Raw genomic sequence first — 26,774 nt, forward strand, 5'->3', positions numbered from 1 at the left:
TTAAAACTATCAGGCTATTTTTCTATGTTCATTATATTTCTGCATTTATTTATCTCCTTTTAGTTCCTTTCTATTTCTTTTATTTAATTTAATTTTTTTTGTCATGTGTTCTTTCCTTTCCAAAAGGGTTTATTTGCTTTTCATTGCTCATTTTTTCTTCTTTACTTTTGAGGTTTTACCACTCCACCTTTATATGTTATCCTTTAATTGCAGTATCTTTCTTAATATTACTTTTTTTTGTTTTAAAGTACTCAGTAATTCTGTTTTTATCTTTTGATTTTCTTAACTAGTATTGAATTTCTTCATTAGTGTCTATTTGTCATGAAAAGCTATACTTTCTCAGTATTCTTTTGTAATCTTTATTTAAAAAAAAACAAACTAAGCTTGTTACAAACAGTTGTATATGTTTCTAATTTTATAGGCCTGAGAAAATCATTTATATATATATATTCTTTTATATTAAGAAAATAAAAAAGCTATCAAGTCTTGAAAGGATATTTTAAATGGTAATTTAACATAAAATTTGTAATTTCTATTTTTAGTATTTATGATTTTCAAATGAAGTCAATGATTGTAGGTTAAATAACAGAAAAAAATCATAACATTATCTTAAGAAACAATAATGAAAGAACAGTTTCATTGCAAAAAGTAACTGTTTGAGAATTAAAATCCCCAGTAGCAATACTGTTGATGAGAAATGGATTCAATTCATCAATATTGAAGAGACAAAGTCTTTAAATTAACAAACAGTGCAGCAATGGTATGAGGGACATTTTAAAGAATGACTTTCTTGTGACTGTCATAAGGTAATCAAAGACCAGTGATGTGATGAATAAATCATTAGATCGTCAAAAATAATTGAAAATATATTAAATCAAAAGGATATCTTATGAGAGTCAAACAATCGAATGAGTAGTTTATTTGAGTGTATGTTATTTAAGGTATTCTACTATAAAATAGATAAGAATATCCATGTAAATTTGTGAGATAATGGCAAATGATTTAAATAATTTTATAAATAATTTAATGCAGGTTAACAGAGTAAATACTTGTTTATTAACCTCTATTGCAACCGACTTGATATTTTTATTTTTCTTTGGTCTATTTCAATTTTTTTTATTTCTTTTGTTTTTTCATTATATTATCATTTTTTTTATTGTGCTTGGAACGTGTACTTTATGCTTCTTCATAAGTGATTGTTATTTTGAAGTTGTATTATTATGTTATGTAATCAGCTTAGATACAAATAAAATTGTGTACACTCTTGAGAATTCTATCTTATAGAAAAACAACAGTATTCAACTGAACCCATTAAGACCAATCTTTGTTTTGTACAAAATATTATTATTGTTATTAAAAGTATTAAGATGTCCATTATTGCTTTTATGTTTGATTATATGACCTTTTTAAACTAAATCTAATTTATTTTAGCAATTTAATATTCTTTTAGATTAATAAAATAATATGATTTACATAAATAAATTATATTTTATAAAAAAAATTTTTTTTAAATTATTTACCCTCTCTGGAAAAAAAATTTCATCCACCTATCTTCTTCAGTTTCTAATTCTATAAAGTTAAAGTCTTCATCTAAAACAGGTTAAATGATTTTTAATTAAAAACTTTATTTTAAAAAATTATGTGTTTATAATTAATGTCATAAATTAAAATATAACTATAAGAATTAATATTACATTTAACAGAAAAAAAAATTATTAAAATCTGTTTTAATATGTTATTTTTAAATATCTTATTAGCATAAAATATTATAATATGCATGTTTATATTAGCAATTCAACAACAGTCACTCTGTTTTCATTATTTATGTAATACGATTTTTAATCATATGATAGGCTTGAGTGGTTGATTCTCTATTATGATTTATTGTATAATACCTCTAATCATAAAATCACGCCATAAGTTCAACTCTACTCATATCATTTAATAATTATTGACTAAAACTTACAAAACTTCCCAACCAATTCTGTTTGAAGACTAAATAAAGGCTGAAGTGAGATTTCACTGGACAATGCATTCATTTATCTATCATTTATTTTAACCATTATTTTTTTTTTTTTTTGTTATTTTCATCATGTGAATACATTAATGGATTTTTTTTAAGTGTATATCTGTTAATAAAATGTGCTGCAATGATTTAAGTAACATAAGTTTGTGCAATGCATAAAATAAATAAAAATAGTGATTGTTAGTAACAAAGAAAATTATAGTTAGAATATGAATTTTTAGATGAAATGTATCATGAAATTCTGTTATTTACCCGATACAACAACACAATAATTGCTTAGCTTTGTTTTTCTATTATCATGCAACTTAGAATAAAAATATGTGAAAATATTTTTTTTGTAAAAAGTAATTTAATGAACCAAAATTTAGTAAATTATTAATATTTTAAATATAATATTTATCTTAATTTCAAAATATATGATTAAACTCAAAAAAAAAAAGTGTGAACATTAACAATTAAACATTTATTTAAATTTGAAATCAAGACTTACAGCTTCAAAGAATACCTGATTGTTTAAGACCTTGTGATCAATGGTATTTAAGCAAGTCTTCAACAACTGAAAGCAAATCGTATTATGATGTTTAGCCATAAACTATTATTTCTTTACTCAGAAAACATGCTGGCACAGAAATCTGATGTTGCTGTTTACTTTATAGCAAAATAATATTCAAAAATTGGCACATTTGTACTTTTACAAGATTTAGACGTAATGTATATTTTTTAAAATATATGGTTCAGATGACTTTGGGTTTTCCTGTTCGCAGTACCTTATTTTTTAGTGATGAGTAAGGAATTTTTACATCATTTTTGATGGATGAACAAACATATAATCTACATCCAAGTAGCCCTAAAAGTTGAAGGCAGATTATTACTGGTTAAATTCAAGGATATTCATCCTCATCCTTTGTATTTTAATAATGTTACTGTTTTTGGGCAGTGATCACAAACTGTTAATGTTGAATCAAGTTGAAGCATCATTCAAACCAACTACACAAGGAATATAATACTTTAGAATTAACAGCTGTGTCTATCTCACCATCATTTAACATCAGCGATTATGTTCATTAAAATATCATGCTCTTTATCACTTATACTGCTCAGGCCTAAATGTAAAATCAGCCTCAATCAAAATGTAAATCAGCCTAAATGTAATATAATATAATATTTAAAGTATTTAATTTATCTATTTTGACATTTAATTTGATTATGCAATCTTTAATTTATTTATCTTCCAGTTTTAGATATGTTATTATATCATTATTGTAATATCTATATACTTTTATAAATTACATTTTTGTTTGATAAGTAGGGTTACTGTGTTTTACATAAAATAATACTGGACTTGTTGAATAATCGATTGGGTTTGTAAATTTCTTATAAAATAATGTACAATTTATTTTATTTTAAGTGATTTTACTGTCATGCCATTTTTTATTATTAGTTTTAAATTTTGTGATGCTGTTCTGATCAAGGTTTTCACTTGGTTTCCATTTTACAGGTAAGTTACAAGGCAGTTCCATTTTTTTTATTTCTGGAGTAGTATATGTATCAGTGTGTAACATCAAAGTAATATTTAACTGTTACATACTCGTTGGAGTAACATATTTATTTACCAAAATCTAATATAAAAAACTGATCCTAAGCCATAATATTTTATGTGATTTAAACTACTTTTGTTTTAGTTAATTCAATTAATTTCTGAAAATATCATTTATAGCATATAATTTATTTTAAAAAAAGAGATGGAAATAATGAATTTAATGAAAAAAAGTTTAGAATCCAGAATTTTACTGAAATTAATCTTAAACTATGTCAACTTTTGTTTTATGAAAGGATCTAGAAATACTAATATATTAATTAATACTTAAGAGTAATAATGAATTAATCTAAAAATATGATTAATCAGTGTCTATTGAATGCTTATAAAAATGCTGATAATGAAAGTCTCTGATGTACTTATTAAATTAATAGTAACAAAGATTGTATATTTATTTCATTCAAAAGATAAAGCATCCAGTAAACTGCCTTGATCTCTAGTGATAATATATTTATTATGTTAATTTGATTAATTCTAATTCATGTCTTTTTTGTTCAATTTAATAGTTTAATTAATGTAATTCATGTCTAAAGGTTGGTATCATTTATCTAGAGCTGGAAATGTGATTTTCCCTGACTTTTGGGATATATGTCAGATAAGAATGAATCTTAGTAACAAAATGCTCTTCTTTTAAATTCAATTTATGTGTTATCTTAATGTAGTAGGCAAAACTTTCATTGTCTTTAGTAAATTTAGTAATTTTACAATAATTCTTTTTCTGTTCAAATTCTGTGGCCTGAAGGTAATTGTGTATGTTGCAATCTATTCAACTGAACAATAAGAAATCCCTCTCCATGGCCCAATGAGATGAGGCTATATGTATGACAAGAAATAAGGTGTAATTTTGTACAGACTCAGGCTGACCAATCCTGAGATTTGTGGTTAATTGAACCCCAACCACCAAAGCACACTGGTATTTACTAACTAGTATTCAAATCCGTATAAACGCAACTAACTAAGTAGCATTTGAACTTCAGAATCTTTGACACCAAAAATCAGCTGCTAAACAACTGGTTTGCGATGAGTTAACCACTAGACCAGCTTGGTCTAATTGTAAATTAATTAAATGACACAAAATTAATTCTTCCTATGAAATTGAAAATTCTTACATTTACTAGACAAATTTAAGTTTGTAAATTATAAGTAATTTATAATAAATTTAATTTATAATAAAATATTAATTTAGTACATTTACATAAAATTTACACACACATACACATAATTTAACACTATAAAAGTACACAAGTAACACAAATACACTTAACATAAACATAAATTCATCAACATATATTACACTAATAAAATCTGTCTTTTTAGTTTACATTTGTTACTATTTTAATGTTTATATTATAATCTTACATATTATGTACATACCCTTATACACATACATGCATACATGCCAATATTTTACAATAACTTTAAACCTAAAAATATAACAATACAGCAAATGAAATACATATAGTGAAAAGTGAAAAAAGTGAACTCTTCATGTAGTGAAGAATTTTGTCAGAAAATATCTTTATACCTAAAATAAATAAAGTATCTAGAAACTTTAGTAATGTGGAAACACCCAATATTAAACTACTGTTTTGTTTTGCAACTATTTAAAAGAAATAACACTTTTTCCCATTTTGATATAATAACACATTGTCATACAATTATTTCCCAAAATTCATAATCAGAATTCTCTTTAAATTAATTTTATATGAATATTACATCAAAATTTAATTTTTTAGAACATGGGAAATACATAAATTTAAATTTGTTATAAATTACAAAATAACAAAAATAGGTTGTGCTTAAAAATTATTTTAAAAAATTCTGTTTAATGAGAATGATGATTCTTCTTTACCGATATTAATGACTACTATGTGTCTACTTATCAGGCCCCCGATCCAGCTTTTGCTGCCCTGGGCAAAAATTATTTTCACCATCCTTTACATATTATTATTTTGAAACATAATTTTTGACAGCGAATTTTTGTAGATATTTTTAAAAAGTAAAAACATTATTTAAAATAAAATATATTTATATAAAAAATAATATCAAAAAATACAACACATATTTAAAATTTTCATTTCAATAAAGTATAACAGATAATATTCATAATTAAAACATGAAAGAAAATAAATTGGTTTTAAAAAATGTATGATTACAAATAATAATAAAAAAATCTTTTAATTGATTTGAATTCTAACACAATTTTCTCCTCACTTTTTCCTACAAAATCTCTTATAAGTTCTTTAAAACAAAACTCATTTTTGTAAATCATCAAAATAAACAATGATGGATTTGTTGTAATTTTCTGAATGTCCTTATTTCAAATTACATTTCCACCCATCGGTCATAAAAATAATAGTTTTTCCTGAAACTACATGCACGCAAAAAAATATATTTGCGAAATTGCACTTGAAAGCATCAATGTTTGTCGACAAAGACAGGTTTAAGCCCTTCAATTCATTTATTACCAATTTCAGGGATTCTATTCAAGCTCTCAGAATGCATGCTGCTCCCAAGTGATTTCATTTAACACATTGAAGGATGGTCTGTCTAACTTCCTAAGCATCTGCAGTATGTTGAAAATGTACAACATGTTCATGTTTTATAGTTTTTTATTTAGCTTGTTTTTTCTCTACTACTATTTTTGCTGTTATCTAAAATCTGCTGCTCTGGGCAAATGCCCGGTTTATCTATTATCTGATCTGGGCCTACTATTGATGCTGGCTGTTCAATGATCAGAATGATCATACAGTTTTAGATTGCAAGTAAACTTCAAACTGTTTTTGAGCATAACCTATTTTTTAAATTTATTTCAATAATTATTTTGCACATTTACTAATTTATATTTAAATTCATCATGCTAATGCTCAAATTTGAGTAAAATACTATTTTAATTTGTATTATTTAAAGAAAGAATTATTACATTTGAAATTTTATGAGTTTTTCTAATTAAATTTTGAAATGCTAATTAAATTTCTTCATTTGATGTTTAGATGAAGACGCTGAATTTAATGATAAATTGCCAGTCACTTAATGCCATTTAGTAAATAGGGAACAGTTTTCAAGTTCATATCATGTTATTCTGTGTTAAACCACTTTATAAAAATGATGACTCTGCAGTAACTATACATAGAACGTTATTCTGCAATAGAATCTGTGTGAATTCTATGAATCAATAATCTGTGTCACAATTGGCGAGGACCATCTACCATCCACCTTTCAAGCATTATTTAAAAAAAATAAAATGCCATGTCTTATTTAACAAAAAACTATTGAAACATTCATCTCAAAATAAAATCTTATTTAAAAATCAGTATTTTTAAATTTCTTACTTCATTGATGTACCCTGTACTTTAAATATTACAATACACTTATCTTTGTATACATAAACATTAAAATATTTTACAAAACTTTGACGTATTTTGCTTATACTAATTATATTAAGTATTAGATTAAAAGGCAATAACTTTTTTTTATAATTAATAAATATTTTGTGAAATACATGTAACTTTAAACATTTATTTTTTTTTTTAATTTTCATGGTATTGTGGTTTGATATTTTGCATTATACTACTTACTTATTTATTCACAATTGGATAATCAAGAAGCTTCTACTACATTAGTTCTGTTTCATTTAGATAGAAATCAAGAAAAATGAGAATATTTATATGATGATAGTTAAAATTCATCCTTGAGTAAAAAAATTTTTTTTTTACTTTTTCTTTTTTTATTCCTACCAAAATATTTTATTTTTACTTAATGAGATGAATTCTATGTACCAGTCTGTATTTTTTATACACCAGCCTGCAGCTCTATTGAATGCGAAGTTGAGATGAGTAGTATCAATAATTAACAAATGATAAATAACAAATGATTGCTGGGTAGATTATTAACAAAATAGTAGTTTATAAAATTTATTTTTGTGTGAAAATGATAATATGTCCAATCATAGAGTAACTAGCTTTGTATGCATGCTTTATCTACACTTACTGAATTCAATCAGGCATGCATAAAAAACCCCCTCATCAAGCCAAAATTTGTGAGAACTGCACTAAAATAACTTTGACATGTACAATTTTCACCAAATTACAATTGACTCCATCTTTTCTCCTTTTGTTCATTCATTCTCAATCATTGATTGAATTATTAAAGTTATGAAAATCATTAAATATAATCTAAAATTCATTATGATCTAAAACTATTATTCATTATGTTTAGTTTTTTTAAATGTGTCTTATATAATTATGGCATGTAAAATTTTTTTTTTAGCATACATTTTTATTAAATATTGGTGGTGAAGAAAAAAAACAGAAAGTGGTGAAGGGTAAAGAACTGAACATTAGTTAGCAGCATATGTTTCTGAGAAGAGAAACGAACTGGTCAAAACTTGTAGTACATTGGAAAATATCTTGCCATTTTATGAAAATATAAAAATGAAGAAAAGAACTGTCTATTAATTTTTGTATTTAATGAATAACAAACCTTTAACACTGACATCCAAAACACCATGTACAAGTATATAAATCAAATAATCATGCTTCAGCAAAACATTTACCCAACATAAAAAGTGAAGAATAAGAAATATGAAAAATAGTTTTAGGGTAAAAACACGATCAATTTATTTGGAGCAATAAAATATTATACAATACAGCAATTTATAAAATTATAAAATAAAACTATGTAATAAGAAATTATTATTTTTTTAATTATCTTAATATAATTAAAAGATAAACCTAAAATATTAATAAGCTTTTTTAATATTATATCTTTTGAAAAGAAATAAATATTAAAATTAATTTCAATGTGTAAAATAATTTTTTGTCTGAAAAACTAAAAGAGAAAGTCCTTTTTATTTCCTCAGAAACATCTACTAAAGTTTTAAAATAAATATCACAAAAATTGCATAATTATTAAGGTGTTATTAAAATTGATACATCAATAATAAGTGACACAACAAATAAGTAAATATTTATATACACATATATGATCATGTTTCTGGCAAAATGGAGTGGAGCTTGAACTAAGACAATGAAAGAAATAATAAAATGGTTTGAAATGATTACCATATAATTATAGCTGACTTTGTAAATCTATTTTATGTTAATTAATTAATTATGTGTTTCTGTCTCAAAAGTCTGATGGCTCAAGTCTTGCTTATTAGTTACTGGGGCTTGTACGTTAACCTTTATTTTTTAAAAACCTAACCATTGAATCTTTCTGAAGTACATTTTTTAAAATCCTTCCCTTTTTTAAGTGGCTAAGAAACTTTTACTGCTGGAAGTGATATTTCAAATATCCCTAGTGATGCAGTGAAATCCATTGCCTTCATCTCCACGATTTTGCAGACCAATTTGAATAAGATTTGTAAAAGAAACAAATATTATGAAAGAAGAATTAGTTATGTAGAAAATAAAATAAGTTCATTGCAATCAACTTACACTAACAAGTTGGAATCACACTAACAAACAAAACATTTTTGGTAAAACATGTCATGATGCTGACAATGGTTGTCAATAAAGTATGCAATGCCGAGATGAAATGCTACATCTGCGGAACATCATTCGAGGATTTTAATAATTCAACAATGACAAAGCAGATAAATGAAGATTTTTTTAAATTTGGCTTATTGATACTCCATGCCAAAATAAGATTGTTTGAAGGATTGCTTTATCTTACATATACATTGCTAGTAATAAAATGGCAAATAAGAACTCAAAGTGATAAGCAAATCATTCAACAAAGAAAAATGGAGATACAAGAGGAATTTAAAACACAATTGGCTTTAATAGTACTGTTCCTAAAGCAGGACTTTGAAATAACAATGATGGAAACATGAGTAGAAGATCTTTTATGGATTGTGAGCTATCAGCGGCAATAACTGGCATAGATTATACATTATACATTGTCAAAAACCATTTTAGAGGCTATATCTAATGACCATAAAATAGACACTGATAAATTCAAAGCCTTTTGTTTAGGTATGGTGAAGTTGTATGTGAAATTATATTCATGAAGTCTTACTTTTTTAATACCTACTCTTCATAAAATATTAATCCATGGATCTATCATCATTGAAAAGCTTTATTACCCATAGCAATGATGTCAGAAGAGGCTGCTGTGCTGAGGCTAAAAAAAAACACTTTCGCTTGTACCATCAAGATTTTGCTTGTAAGTTCAGCAGAGAATTCTGCAATCTAGATGTTATATGTAGATTGTTGCTTAGCTCAGATCCAGTAATAACAGGCCTGCAACCTACTCCGAAAAAAAATGAAAAAACCGTTCCTCAAAGAAACTGTCAAAATGCTTCTTCCCATTGCTGATGCAATGAATATTAATATTGTTAAAATATATAAAACAATAAAATCATAGAAAGTATGATATCTATTCTTGAAGAGTTAAGCATTAACAGCGCATTTTTGATTTTGGATTAAACATGCTTTCAACATTTAATAAATTGACAGGATGTGGACAGCCATTATTTAATTAAGAGAGCCTGAAAAAGCTCTGTGTACAAATTCGTGTTTGCAAATACATTCATTAGGTATCACTGGTCAGTAGTTATGTAACAAAAAATAAATATGCAGTAACTGTATTTTGGCTTCTTAAAATTTCACAGTTTATTTTACTGAAAACTAATGGCATTAGTAAAGTATTAAGTGCCTTTACTTACAAACTTTATTCAGTTTTTATTACAGTGAGGGTTTTTCCATTATTGATATGATTTGAAATGATGGGTGAAAAACATTATACTGTTGCCAGGGTTTGAATCTGAGGTTAAATGAATTAGAGCCAGCATGTTCATCATACGAACATCTGGCTGGCTAGTTTGCATGCAGTCTGTCTGTAAACTGAGAGGATGAAACTGGCAACTATTTGTGATTTTACAAACAAAGATCATCAGGGGATTTCATATTTTAAAAACTTAACTTGACGAATTTATTTTGTCAGTGTGAAAAATTGAACTGAGTCTTCAAGTTCAATGTAAAATTTAATTTTAACTATTGACAGTTTTTTACTGTTATTTTGTTCAGTATAATTAAATTATTATGTATGTACTTTAGTTCTGCTAACTTATTTTATTTTATCTAGTTTTATTGTTTTACACAAAAACAGGATTTATGTATATATATAAATTCATACATGCAGTTAAATTATGACGATTAGATATAATGAATTTCATTGCTTTATGTAATTATAGTATCATACGTAGTTAATGCAGTACACAAAAAAGATAAGTAAAATGTTCATTGCATGTTCACTACCTTCATTGCATGTAAACATATAATTTTATTATATAAATGATTAAAACCCATGTATATAATATGCATGTTTAGCACTAAAAATATAATGATAACGGCTGATCATCAACCTGACCAGAATCAAAAATTAGTTCTGGCCATTCTTTAAAATGATGTACTATTCTCAAAAATAATAGCCTTACCATACCAGAATTACTGCTATGCCATGTAGCAAGATACCATTGCCTTCTTGACCAAGCCAAATAAATGATTTTACATTAGTCCCATCAAGCTCACCAAAGTGCAAATGATATATATTCACCACAGAGAATTGCTGTTTAGTGGATTTCATTACTGTCAGAGAAAGAACTTATGACTATTACTATTGATTCCTTTTGATGCTTTACATACAATACAGCCTCAAGAAAGACTGAGACAAATAGTTTAACGCAACGAATTAATGCATTATCTTTCTGTTTTGAAATAGTATGTTTTATACACTTTTCAAATTAGCAGTGGGAGTAAAACCGTATTACTCCACAGTAATAAAATAGATAATAAAGAAATAGTTATAATCTTTGAACTGAGTAATGATGTTTATATAATTTATTTTACCCCTTAAAAAAATAAATAAAAAATAATCATACTATGTAACATTATTAATCTACTTTTGCTTATAGATCTTTGTTGTATAATTTAAAAAAATTAAAAACAAAAAGTATCACTGTATTACATTTTCAAGAAAAATAATTTCTGAAGTGTTCATTTCTTATGAATAAATATGTACACGCTCTACATTAAAATTATCATATGTATAAAAGTAATTAATGTCTTTTGAGATTTATAAAACTATACTTTAATCTTAACTGAAAAGCAAAATAAATATTTAAAATAAAAAACCATATATAATTTTATATATATATTTATGAATAAATATATTTTCTAAATCTATAATATTTTGTTACTTATGCATACATGAAGTATATGTAAATATAGATGAAAAATGGTTATAAAATCATAAAGAAAACTTTTATGCAAAAATATTTATAGATTAATAATAAAATAAATTATTAGATGTAATATTTTGTTCTAATTAATGTTAAAAAAAATTTAATTAAGAAATTAACTAACTACCATATTTATTCATATATAAGACCCCTCATTTCTCTGAAATATTCAAATAAAAAAATTAAGCGTTATCTAATTCGGTGTGTTCAATGAAGAAGAGATTAATGTCTTTGGTTAGCTATAGCTATCTTATTTACCTACTGTTTTGGTTGAAGTTTTGTATCGACAACAAAATAAAACACTAAGAAAAAAACAAATAATCAAATAATATCAGTCTTTTTTTTTTTACAAAATAGTAACCTTTGAAAATAGAACTGTGGTAACTAAAATCATATATTTTATTGTGATGTAGTCAATATCTTAGATTGTAACCATTCAGCATATTGTTGAACTGCTGTTTTATTTGGGAAAGTATAATTAATAACAATATATGTTTTAGTCTATGTGTGTATGTATATATAAGACTCATCGACAGAACATACTATTGGAAGTCAGGATGTTAAGCTTACTAAAATGCAGATAATAATGAATCTTACAAATTATAGCATCTTTCTGTCCACTACTGGAACTAATTTTATAATGAATATAATTACTCTTAAAGAAAGTAACACTGACATGTGCAATTTTAAATATTGTTATTGCAGATAGTATTATATAACACAGACATAAGAAATATAACCCAGCAGGTTGGTCTAGTGGTGAACTCGTTATTGCATATCAATTGATTTTGAAGTCAAGCATTCTAAGATTCAAATCCTAGTAAGGCAGTCACTTTTATATAGATTTGAATACTAGACCGTGATACTGGTGTTCTTTGGGGTGGTTGGTTTCAATTAACCAGAGGCTGTACAAGATTACACTTCGTTTACATGTTTACATTCATACATATCATTCATTCATCATTCATCCTCTGAAGCAATACCGTACGGTGGTTTCGGAGGCTAAACAGAAAAAAGAGAGATGAAAGAAATATAAGGCAAACAGTGTAGAACAGTACTGTGAGATGTTTCTAGTCCTCAATCAGGTGTCTCCCCTCCACATGGCAAATACTTTCCAGTTATGATGGGGTTGGGGAAATAATATAGTCAGGGCTGATCCAAAGTGGTATGGCTGGCTTGTACATAAGAGTTGCTTCTCTGAAGGTTGGGGGGGGGGAAAACCTGTACATAAAATCAAGTGATCCTCAAGGTGTAATTTTGATGGGTCTAGACTGCAAAATACACTGCTGCTTTGTGCAGAATAAACAACAGGTTTAGAATGCATTGAATCTTAATTAAAGTCAAAATGTAATGAAAATGATTAAAAACAACCTTTATTGATGAACATCAGGCAGAGACATTCAAAGAAAGGTGAAGCCAGGGTCCTCTTTTTTCCTGTTTAGCCTCCAGAACCGCTGTAAGGTATTACTTCAGAGGATGATGTAAATAACTGTCTTATACTGCCTTATACAGTATCAGGTCGACCATTCTTGATATATGTAGTTAATTAAAACCCAACCACCAAAGAACATCGGTATCCATGATGTAGTAGTAACTAGGATTTGAACCTTTGAACTCTTGATTATGAAATCAGCTGATCTGTGATGACGAGTTAAATACTAGAGCAGTCCAGTGGGCTCAGGCCAGGGCCCTGCATGGGCTGTGCACCTAAGATGTGACATGAATTAATTTGATATCCTTTCAAATATTTCAGCCAAATTGTTGGTAAATAAAATAGCTATGATCAGTCAGACATAAACATTTTTCATCTGACGAATTATAGAGGATATATAAATTATCCTCTAATGCACATTTTCTATACAGGCTATATATAAAAACTATTCAACATTAATCTATATTCACTTAAGGCCATTATTTACATTAGAATTCTTGGTGATATAATATTTGATAGTAAAAAAGGATTACATTAGTTGTAGACTTGTAATGTCCAGCAATATGAACTTTGCTCAGTTTAAAAATAAATCAATGATTTATCCAGATATCAAAATCATCATAAAACTAATAACTGCAAAAAATAATTAATAAATAAACTTCAATGATTTCATTGGCAAAAATTTACTTTGAAAACTTTAAATTAAATTACTAATAATTACTTTTATAATAGTATTTTTTTACAGAATACAAATTATATGCACACCTTTTCTTTTCTCAATTATTTTGCAATTACTTTTTTCATTTACCAGTCAAAGTCTGATTAAATACTTAGTAGAATAGCATAATTCATGTTAATTCTATACCTGAAACCTTCATTATTTTCAAATTGTGGACCTAGATAAAAATAGGGGGTCTTATAATTAGTAAAGATAGTTTCTTACATTTACATAATTATAGATATATTAAAAAGTTGAGGAAAAAAATAGAATTCTGAATTCTTAAATTATTATAAAAATTCTACACTACATAAACTTAATTAAAATCTGTAAAAGAGAAATGAACACACTGGGAATATTGAGGGACATCTGACAATTATATTACTAACATAGGTTTATAGTATCATGACAATAAATTTTTCTTTCTTTTTTTTTTTAATGAGTGTATTAGTTATATTTAATATTAAATTTACCGACCAATTATGGTCGGTTCATCAGCCATGGCTATTTCATCTGTAGGTGCTTTATTACCTTTACGTTTCTTTGAATACCAAAAGAATACGATGCCAGCCAATAAATTGCAAATGAAAACTAAACATGCTAGGTAAAATGAGTAGCCATAATAATAATCAGCTTTCTTTGGGTGTACCACTGGAAGATGCTCTTTCTCATAGACAATTGAACTCATTAAAACTTCTATGACCACCATTACTGATAAACCTAAAAATAATTTTTGAATTATTAATAATCTTTCATGACATTAACAAAGGTAGGTTAGGCTTAAGAACTATATATAACACTTTTTTAAAATTTATTTATTTACAAATTTTGATAATATTTACATATTAACAACCTCCATACAGGAATGGTTATGTCTATTTGTCTACCTTTTATTCAGTAAGTTCCAGATTTGAATCTGGGTTAGCTTGGCATTTTTCATATGCTATAAATTTTATTTTTTACCTTAAAAAAGAAATTAGGAGATTATGTTTACCAGAAAGATAAATAAAATATGTTGGAAATCTTAATGTTTCATCATTACTTTCATTAAAATAATAGTTAATTGTTTGTTGATACTACTAGTTAGTTAATTTGATATACCAGGTGAAGAATTTAAAACCAAACCAAATCGGCTCAAATTGCAGTTGTTTGAGTACTGTCTTTAATGATGCTAATGTTCCTGCTACTGCCATTATTAGTTGTGTATGTTACTACTCTTATCTATTATTGTCAGCTGTAAACTGTTCATGCATGTTCCATTCAATATAGTCTCTTTCTCTGCAGTTATCTTTTTTAAAATGCTTTATTTGATAGAGGAAAACAATGCTAATGAAAGCTTATGTGAATTCTGGATTCTTTCTAAAAACCCGTAAAAAATTATGGAAAAATTTCTAAATGCCAGTATCCCAGTAAAGATTAGCAGACATGATTTGGTTAAAAAATGCCATCTTGAGTTGGTTTCAAATGCAACAGAAAATAGGCAACCTTCCATCAGGTTCCAGAGACTACAACAGATTCTATAACGGAAAAAGAATTTCTGTGGATCTGAAAAAAATTCATATATAAGTTATCATAACAGAGGTGTAAAATACACATCTTGTTGTAAAGATTCTTCATGATTTAAATTTGAAACAATATCGTGAGCAACTTTGCAGTAACTTAAGAGAACAAACAAACCAAAATGTCTTAATGCGACTGACTTCCCAAAAACATTGTTGAAGGACCGATAGACCTGATGCTGTATTTAATTCAGATGAGGCATGATTTCTTTTATCTGGGCATGTTAATTTACAACACTAGGTATTTTATGACTGAAAATCTTCACCAGATGTTTGAGTGTCCAGTTCACAATGAGAAAATTGGTGTATGATATTAAAAGTGTGCTGCACAATTTTAAAACTGTGCTGTGAAAAAGAATGTGATTTCTTCCTACAACATAGAGTAACAAGTCACAAACAAAGATTTACTAGCATGCATTCATGCGGTTTTTACAAGAGAACAAACTGTCAGGCGAGTGCTTTGGCATCCATGTTCTCCAAATTTGTCTAGTTGCAATTCTTTCCTTTGGGACTGTTTGAAGGATAGAGTTTAGGAATCAAATTCCCACACTCTCAATGAAATGAAGGTAAACATTAAATAAAGAGATCTGTAGATTTTTTGTTGAAAGGGTATTGACAATATTTTGCATTAGCTGACTCTCAATATGAACACTTGAGCACATAAAATATATTGCTTACTTTGAATTTTTTTTTAAATATGGTAAATATGTAAACTTTTGTAGATGCAAATACAGAATTTAATTTATGTTTTCATTTTTTCATTTAATTCATAAAATGTTACATGCCTACAATTTTGTTTAGTCTGTAGTGGTTCAATTTTAAGTTTCTCACCTGGTAAATATATATCAAGATTTTTGTACAAGTAAGGTTTAACTAATCTAAAATATAGTTTAAATGAATGCTGTAATGCCTGCTTAATTAGCACTTGTGTACTATCTATTTCCTGAAAAAAATAGAAACAGCTTTAATGATTTAGTTTTAAAGTTTCTTATAAGTGAATTGGAGAATAAACAAAAATTTAATTTAAGATATAATAATTATGTAAAAAGAGGATAGTTTTGGTGGGATAGTTAGTTAAGAAACATTTCTGATTTACATTTAATTTGAGGTACAAACGAAAAATTCTAAAATCATCAATTAATTTACCAAATTTTATATTTTAATAAGTTGGTTACAAATATTTTTCACATTCTTCTCATTAAGCTACTTCTTCAACTTTCATTTGATGTCATTAAAGAGTATAAGACTGTATTATAACAGGAGTATTCATTAGCATGCAAATTAATCCGAACACAGATATTATTTAATAAAAGATAACTTTATTTAGAAAAAAATCATACCTGTAGAATTTGTGAATATCTAGTAATTAAAATTTCCTCTTATATTCTTAATCACTTCATGTACACAATTTGGCATCGAATCAACAAGCACACTACTCATTTTTTTTAAATTTCTTCATCATAAAATCATATCAATATTGTTGCTTAATGAGGACAGTTTTTGTTGTACAATTCAGTTTTGAAAGACATTGTTTTTACTATTACTCAAAGATTTTCAATCTGGTTTATATCTGGCCAGTTGCCTGCCATGGAAACACTTTAATTTTGTTCTTTGATAAATTTGTCCGCTTTTTTGGCAGTATGGTATGATCTTACTGAAACATTCTGTTACCTTGTGAGAGTTTCTTTTTTGAAGTTGTATCACAACCTTTTCAACATACCATCTACTGGAAGTAATGAACAAGGACAATCAAATGTGAAACAATTCCAAGACATTTTTTTTCTGGGGAGGTTTAAGTGAAAGTTGTGTATGAGCCAATAATGTATTTTCATCTGATGCTTTTCTAATATATGGAACTCTTTGCTCCTAAACATATGAATGTAACTGCTTTTTAGCTAGCTGACAAGCTTTCCATCCAGCTGCAAAAGTCGTCATCTAACAGTTGTCATGTGTAAATCTGTTCCACTGGCTGCTAATTCTCAATTTGGTCTGCAGCAAATAATTTTGGGTCACGTTTACTTTTTCTTGCTAATAACCAATCCTGTGTTGGGAATAGTTTTTCTTTTACAGCCACATTTACATTTCCTTTGAGGTGAAAAGAAACCAATGTCTTTAAATCATTTTAAGATACTATTCACTATTCCAAGTGCAACACTACACTCAGTAGTTATTTGTAGTTGTGTCATATAGAAAGAGTTGATATGCTCAGAAGAAAAACAATTTTTTACACTTTCTTGGAGTTATGTCCATTATTTTAGACACACAGGACAAAAGTTATGAAAATATGATTTTTTAATAAAAAGTGGAATAAACTTACACAAAACACTATTTATAACATGAAAATTACTACTCATAAATAACCAAAGAAAAATAACCACAAATTACGGAGACAACTTTCAGAATGGGTGTGGTCAAGAAATGTAGCCACAACATAGAAATAAACAAAAAAATTCCCCACTTTATATTTTCGTAACATTAATATTTAAGTATATATTCAGCATGACGTATGCCAATTCACTTCTGTCAGAAACAGATCTAATAGTATATTTCATGCTATCATATTTGATGATTCTAAATGGATCTAAAAACTGTGGATTCTTTTTGTATAAAAATGTTAAAAGATTATAAATACCCAAAACTTTAGTCATTAAGAATTAAGTGACCTATATATAAAGGAAAAAATTAGTCTCTAAAGTGTAAAACGATATATTTTGAAACTTTACACCCTCTTAAATCTGTTTTGTTACATGATTTGAAATGTTGGGCCTTAATTAATGGGTCAGAAAAATTGATATTTGAAGCAGTTGAAATAGAATTATTGAAATATCTGACAGGTACAGTTTATGGGCCATTAACAGAATAGTAATATTCAGCAAGAAATTAATATATATATTGTGTTTGTTGGGATAATTTAATTCAGGTAGAAATAACATAATATGTTATGGATATAAGTTGTTTTTTTACCTCAAATAACCTTTACAGACTGGTGCAATAATATAATGTTATGTAATCCCATAAATGATGGAGTTTGTAAAATATTTAATCAGGGGTTTTAAAATGTCAGTAAAAAAAAAGAAGATTGTTCTTATTTGTAGTAAGGACACTTCCTGATACCTTATTTCTACTGTTTTTGATAATGAATAATAAACCATTTCTACAATTTTGTTATTCTACCAAGATACATTCATGAAATAGCTAATTATGACTATTTAATATGAAATTATTTAAGATATTATGACATTATTAAATATAAAAAAGATGGATATATAAAAACATGATATATACAATATAAAAACATGGAAATAATTTAAGACATTACAACAGCTCTATTATATTTATATTTGTCATACAGAGTCGGTATGGTCAGAAGAGAAACAATTAAAAATAATCTCAGATTAGACAGACAACTTGCATTATGGGTGTGTTCAAGCAGTGCAGCTACAACATAGAAATAAAAAATTCCTTGTATATGGATTAATTATTAGTACTGTATATTATTTATTATTATTATTATTTGTTAATTATTATTATGGATTTCCTGGCTGCTTTATTAGAAAACAGATTTAATTGGAATTCTCACATGATCAAATTGATTTCTTTTGGAACAACATCAAACTTCCTGTTTTCCTTTGAAGTGCTTTAATAAAATGTTAAACTTATCATTATTAAATATAATGAACATTATTTAATATTTATTATGTGAAGTTTAACATAAACTATTCGGGCTTCCTTAAAAAGTTTGAAGAAATTTTTAAGATACAAATATGGGCTGTCAGGTCATTATCTGGAGCCCATCAGTATGAATTACGTAAACCATATTTAGAAAATTAAAAATGTTTGTATTTATAGATGCGCAATCTTTGTTAAAAAGAATAGTCATTTAATCTTAAAATGTCAATCAAACCAGAGAAAATAAATTTTTTCATGTTAACTCAATATAATACTTCTGCTTTTGAGAAAAGGGCCTTATTCTGTTTCCATTACCATTTTTTAATAACTTACTTAACTACTTACAAAATTTTCCCACCATTATATTTAAAATATAATTAAAAGATTTTCTTTTACAGAAACATAACACGTGGTCGATGAATTTTCAAATACTAAATAAAAAATATAAAAACCTAAATCTGCATTCTGTTCAACTTGTAAATAAATATGAATCCAAATAATTTTCATAAATGACTTTTGAATTATGAAATATTTTATACTTATTTTTTATATTGAGTACCATCATGTATTTATGTTAAAATTTTTTCATGTGTTTAGATTTTAAATAATTAATATCTATTTTAAAATTATAATTGTGTATTTTGTGAAGGGCTGCTGTGATCCAAGTTTTTATCTCTATTTCCTATGATCCCGACAGGTAAAGTCTTTGGCAGTTACTTTTTTTATCTATGGAATACTACACATATCTACCCATCTTAACATGATCTGTATAAAGTATTATGTACTGATCAAAATAAAAGATTTCTATTTATTTACTTAAGTAAGCTTATTACTGAGTAATTTTTAATTTTAAAATGATTATTATGCTAATTTTCATTTCACATTTAAAATATTATTCATTCATAAAATTTAAATGTAAAATTTTTGTAAAAAGAGTTTTTTAGAATTATTAGTTTTAAACCGGTTGAAATAATACTTACAAGTTATAAAATGAATACCACCAGCTAGTCGTTTAAACATGTACCTTGGATTGCGAAATGTATAGAATGAAAAGAAAAATCCCATCATTATTAATAATAAACTTATTACAGAGAATATCATTTCTGTCCTTGTATAATCTGTAAGTAGAATAAAGAAACATAAAAGATGAAAACAAAAACAACAATGCAACAATAATAGGAATAATAAATAATATTTTGCAAGTAGTGGATTGCGGTATATTGTTACAAGTATTGCATCAAAATATATTAATTGAAATAATCTTTTTAATCAATAAATTTATTTATGTATCATAAAGTAAGAACGGTAATCATAAATAAAGAATGTCGAGTAAGAAGGATTTTATGGTCACTTTTAACAAAACAGTTCTTAGTTAAATGACTGTGGATACAATTCCTATTTCATTGTTGAAATATTTACTTGACATTTTCTGGCTGAAGACTTCATTGTAGAATTGCCAATAAAGCAATTTTTTCTATATCTTATTCAATATCATTTATTAATTGAGAAAATCTGGACTGCTTAAAATGCATTTACTCCTTAGATTATTACTAACAATTTCTAGCAATATAAAGTTAACTATGTAAGGCACACATTAATATTTTTCAACTTGAGTAATTTATATTGATAGATTTTTATGATATTCCATAAGTGTCCAGATAACTTTTTGGAAAAGAGTCCACTTGCACCTGCATCCAGTTAGTAAGTGTACCTGTAGATTATTACATTCCATTATCACCAGGCTAGGAAGTATTGTTAATTAGAACTTAAAAATAAAAATGGTAGTAATAGGTTAATTAATGCTCAGTAATTAAACCTTCCCTGAGATACTCTAGGCTGGGATACTGAAGGAAAAAGTTAACTACTTTGCCTGGGATCTTAAATCTGTTTATTATAATACATTTTTCTTTAACAAGAATTCCAATTTTTACTAACATCTTCATGGTATAACATGTTTACTTTTTATTCAGATTTTTAATTAAAGGTAATTACCACATTAATTTCATCCGATGGATTAGTGTATCATTCATCTGTTATACTGAAGTTATACTTTTGATCCGAGGTGTCAGCACTCGGAGTTAGATATATAGTACCTGTAATTGCTATCATATAAGTCCAACATCATTCTGTAGGAAAATTCATGTTGAATGAATAATTTTAAAATGAATCAATTTAATTTTTATCGTTTTAAGATTAACGTGAAAGTAACCATATTGGCTGGGTGATAATTTGGCCATATTATTGTATTAATTTTTCTTATTGCATACTTCTGTGTTGTTTCAGTAGCTACAGCACAACACCATAACTTTAAATTCACACTCTGTACATTTGAGTAATAATAGCGTTAGTAATAGATTAATGAAAAGTACTACATAATAACATTGCCTAATACAACTTTTGTTTGACTGTTGCTGTCAAGTAATATATATAATTGTTAATAAAAAGGTATTTAATTCCTATCTGTGCTATTTATTTCACTGTAAACTAGAGTTAACCTGTACTATATACAGGTTAAAGTGGTGTTTATATTTATTTACAAGTGGTGTTTACACCACCCATTGATTACCCATAATTCACAACCCACTGAATTACACATTTTTTCCAATAAGACTTCAGCCTTATTTTTAAAATAAATCAAGTTTTTCAGTTGAGATTATGAAGAGGTTCAGCCATTTGGATTTGAAGAAAATACCATGTCTATGAAAATTTCTCAGAGCAAAAAATGGTGTAGCCATTCATTAATTAATTGTTCCTTGGTATCCGGTCCAGTCAAGAAAAGGTTTGATTGAGGTAGTTTCTAAGTTGAAGAGCACAGTGAGGAGATGCCCTATTTTGCTGCCAAACATAGAGTAGTTAAATGGTTTGGGATAATGATGTATGTTTGTGATAACAATAACAATATCTTACTCATGTAAAATTTTAAGATGTGAATTCTGTTTCAGTTGAAGAAATAAGATCTTAACATTTATTTTTTGTAATTCCACATTAAGAGTGATTACTTGATCATTCAATCTTAAAATATGCTTCATCAGACTTTATCACTGAGCTTAAGAAATGATGATTTATTTTACAATGAATAATTAATTTAATTCCTCATAAAACTCCAGCTTCCTAACAAAATCATCTTCATGAAGTAATGATGTATCAGTTGATTGCTAAACCAATATTTTCTACCTGTCATAGAATTTACATTTGCATGTTGGGGAAACTGCCTTGTAGCTGGCTATGTATTATATTCTTCCTTCCAACTTTGTACGTATAAATTAATAATTTCAATCCATTTAGATGTTTAGTTTAGATGTTCTTATGTTGCTGGTATGATAAAAAAAGGTGGTTGATTTAGTTTTGATGGTATGCTGTTACCCTCTGCTTTATTTCTAGACTATGATATAACTAGGTTTTTTGACATCTTCATTGGATATTTGATGAAAATTTATTTTGATTAAAGACGGAATTCTCTGATTTTGTAACAATCTTTGTTTGAATCTTTTTTTTTTTGTATATCCCTTCCAGATTTATTGGAAGCTATGTATACAATGTTAATGAGATTATGGATATTTTAAGGAGTTACTGTTGTTTCTTGTTCAAGGTATTTCTAAAAGGCAATTAAAATTTATAAATTCTGCACTACAACTATCTGTTTTGTTTTTTCGTGAGTCAAGAAATTAAACATAATACACACTTACGTAAAATTGTATTATCCAACATAGGATTGCTCTTAATTATAGCATCACTTGGAAACATTTCAAACAATTTACAATTTAGCTCGTTCATTGGAATCCGACCGAGCTTCCCCTCAGTGGCAGTTGGCAATCATTATGTTCAGTTCATCATCATTTAAAGCACTAATAGACATCAATGAACCGACAACCTGCTTGTTCTTCATACTGTAATTTCTAACAAACAAATATAATATGGCATCAACTTTGTTACTATCATCCATATGCAAACAATGGAACACTTTTAATTAGATTGAGATATTTTTGGGTAGAAGGGTGGTTTCTTCAGATCTGACAACCATTTTCTCTTATCTCACTCTATGGAAACATCTAATAAATGAATGAATCCATATCATCATAACTACTGATCTAATGAATAATATGTTCTAAAAGAACTAAAATAAACTAAGCCTTTGTACCATTATCTTCCTTTAAATACTAAAATTGATTTGCTTTTTTTATATGTATAAATACTGTATGTTTTCAACCAACTACCTCTTTAATAATTTCTCTTTTCCAACAAGGGAAACCAAAAAATCAAAAACAGTACAAAAACATAAGACCTCCCTACTCTAGATTCAATATAAATAAAAGATTTGAACACACAACCACATTCAAATGAATGAACTGTACAAAATTAACTCTCTATTTGGTACTCCTCAAAATTAACTGGTACTCCTTGAAAAGATTAGGGAAAAGTTTGTATAATGCACCATCAACAGTAAATCAATAATTTTTTTTAAATGCATTAGTCATAATATTTTACTCTAATGATGAACACAATTTCATCTGCAAATTAAGCACAAAAGAATTTGCATTTACAAAGTTAAAATGAGAATTTATCAATAATGTAAAAAATTATAAAACAACTAATTTTTAAAAATTGCAGGAACACACTTCCTAGTTGGAGAACTAGGATTCTTCTGGTACACATGCCCAGGTTACATTCAATGTGTTGAATTAAGATTTCTTCTTCACTAACAGAATATGGTTCTTGCTGTGCAGCAGTATATGAAATAATATCAAGGCAGTGATGAAGTGGTATATAAGCACAAAAACATTCAAAGCCAAAATACAATAGCAAGGATAGCTTAACCAACATCTTATCTCCTGATATGCCTAATTGATATTGTAATATAAAAAACAAGAATATTCCTATTAAAAAACATGCCATGGCTGGTAAATATCAAAATTAACAGATTAGAAAATATCTAAATTAACAGAAAATATGAAAATGCCTTAAAAAAATCAACAGCTCCACTTGTCAACAGTCAATACACAAAGAACATTTTGTTAATGTCAAATCACAATAGTCATAAGTAAGTTGCAACTTCTAAATTACAAAAGATTGCCAGATTAAACTTTTTTATTATTAGTGGAGGTAGATGCAAACTTTGCTTTTTTTTTAATTTCTGCATCAAATTACTCATTAAAACATCAGTGTTGTGTAGATTTTACAATTAAAATCTTATCTGTAGTTTTATGATTTACTATAGCTCTGAACTGGGTTCTTATCTTATTGACCTTGTAAAAAACTCTCATACTCAATGTTCAAAATTGAAGAAGCTGATATTTTAATGTATTTTAAACTATTAGCTGGTATCATCTTTTCCCCACTCAAGCCGATTGATTGCATGTAGATCCTTTGCAATTTCTCCAGAATCTTCTGGCTGAACGTTTCAGAAATAGAATACCAAAATATTGATAGTTACATGAATTTTTTCCTGGTTAAAATAACAGGTGTTTAAAAAAGGATGCAACCACTTTGACATGTATTGATTACAAAAATATTAATGTTAATAAAAGGCATACAACAATATTCAAAATTACCTATAATAACTTTGCAATAGATGTTCAAAATGGTTTCCTGTGATTGCAATGCAGGTTCATACACATTTCATAACATTTGCAACCACTTTTCAGAATGTTTGCTTAGTAATGTTTGAAATCTCGCTTTCAAGTTGTCAAATGTATGAGGATTGTTTTTAAAAACTAAGGTCTGCTGGTGTAAGATCTGGGAGGCCACAACACTTTTGATATCAAACTATGGCCAAAAAATTATCAAGCGTTAAAACATATACGTCATTTCATTAGCAGTATGACACGTTGCGTTACCCTGCTACAACCAATATTCTCATTCATGTAAATCTGATGGCAATTAAGTTGCAATAAACCATACCATCTACAGATTGTCAAAAAATAAAGGGTTATAACACGATGCCACAAGATCGCACACCAAACACCAATTTTACATACGTGTAACATGTGTGTTATGGTAACCCATGAAACGAGTGAAGATTTTCAGCGCTACATATCCGGAGGTTTTGGCTTTAATGTAGCTATCTGAGGGAAACCATGCCTCATTACTGAAATAAACACGATCCAAAATTTCAATACAGTTGTCATCAACAAAAGAACAAAACTGTAAACAATTTCCACGGTCTACTTTCTTTCAGTTCTTGAACAACACAGATACAATAAGCCTTTGTCACAAATTTTTTAGTAGCCCTGAAAGCAGTAGATAGTGAAAGCACAGCCTGAAGATAACTTTCTGAGCGACATAGTGGGCAAGCAAGTCACACAACATTCTTTCACATCCTCCAGAACTTCTACCTTAACAGTAACAGTCGTCCTGTGCTTTGCCAATTGTGTACACTTCCCAGTCTCACAAAATTTATTAATTGAACGCAATACCTTATTAAGAACTGAGAATTGGAAAATCCTATCCGAAACTCGCCTTTTACTCGTCTATAAGATTTATATGTGCAATAAGTCTTAATATTAAACACGATAAGTCTTTAACACAATAGATGAATTTATACGGTAAAGCACTTGTGCATAATAAGGATGTTACAACAGTTTTACAAGCTGTTAACTTGAGTACATAGTTGCCAACTGACAAGTAGGGAGAAATAAAATTTACCTAAGTGTGACTTCTATCTTAATCTAAGGGTTGTATCCTTTTTGAAAAACCTGTTATATTAAGAGGTAAATTTTTAATAAAAAAAAATAGTCGGGAAAACAAAGCTTCTACAGAAAACAAAGGTAGTCCTAGAGAAGGGTTGTGGGTGCAGGAGTTTATCTCCAGCAACGCCAGCTCGTTCATTGGAATCCGACCGAGCTTCCCCTCAGTGGCAGTTGGCAATCATTATGTTCAGTTCATCATCATTTAAAGCACTAATAGACATCAATGAACCGACAACCTGCTTGTTCTTCATACTGTAATTTCTAACAAACAAATATAATATGGCATCAACTTTGTTACTATCATCCATATGCAAACAATGGAACACTTTTAATTAGATTGAGATATTTTTGGGTAGAAGGGTGGTTTTTTCATATCTGACAACCATTTTCTCTTATCTCACTCTATGGAAACATCTAATAAATGAATGAATCCATATCATCATAACTACTGATCTAATGAATAATATGTTCTAAAAGAACTAAAATAAACTAAGCCTTTGTACCATTATCTTCCTTTAAATACTAAAATTGATTTGCTTTTTTTATATGTATAAATACTGTATGTTTTCAACCAACTACCTCTTTAATAATTTCTCTTTTCCAACAAGGGAAACCAAAAAATCAAAAACAGTACAAAAACATAAGACCTCCCTACTCTAGATTCAATATAAATAAAAGATATGAACACACAACCACATTCAAATGAATGAACTGTACAAAATTAACTCTCTACTTGGTACTCCTCAAAATTAACTGGTACTCCTTGAAAAGATTAGGGAAAAGTTTGTATAATGTACCATCAACAGTAAATCAATAATTTTTTTTTTAAATGCATTAGTCAT

At 27.4% G+C, this 26,774-nt stretch overlaps 2 protein-coding genes across 2 annotated transcripts in view; one reads left to right on the forward strand and one right to left on the reverse strand.

Annotated features, from left to right (window-relative positions):
• The window catches only part of LOC142325625 (putative prefoldin subunit 5), a 91,250-nt gene extending 82,955 nt beyond the window's left edge, over positions 1 to 8,295 (forward strand). Inside the window, exon 6 of the mRNA XM_075367618.1 lies at positions 7,893 to 8,295. The gene's annotated coding sequence lies outside the window, so the exon portion shown is untranslated. The remainder of the gene's footprint in view (positions 1 to 7,892) is intronic.
• On the reverse strand, positions 1,387 to 22,996 carry LOC142325624 (uncharacterized). Its single transcript, XM_075367611.1, has 4 exons — positions 22,933 to 22,996; positions 20,227 to 20,364; positions 14,550 to 14,738; positions 1,387 to 1,590 (listed from the first exon to the last, which is right to left on the reverse strand). The coding sequence occupies exons 1-4, from the start codon at positions 22,988 to 22,990 to the stop codon at positions 1,517 to 1,519; spliced, it is 459 nt and encodes a 152-aa protein (XP_075223726.1). The 5' UTR covers positions 22,991 to 22,996; the 3' UTR covers positions 1,387 to 1,516.
• Between the last annotated feature and the right edge of the window lie 3,778 nt (positions 22,997 to 26,774).

This window comes from Lycorma delicatula, chromosome 5, assembly GCF_047948215.1.
Source record: "Lycorma delicatula isolate Av1 chromosome 5, ASM4794821v1, whole genome shotgun sequence".
In the NCBI taxonomy this organism is placed as follows: Eukaryota; Metazoa; Arthropoda; class Insecta; order Hemiptera; family Fulgoridae; genus Lycorma; species Lycorma delicatula.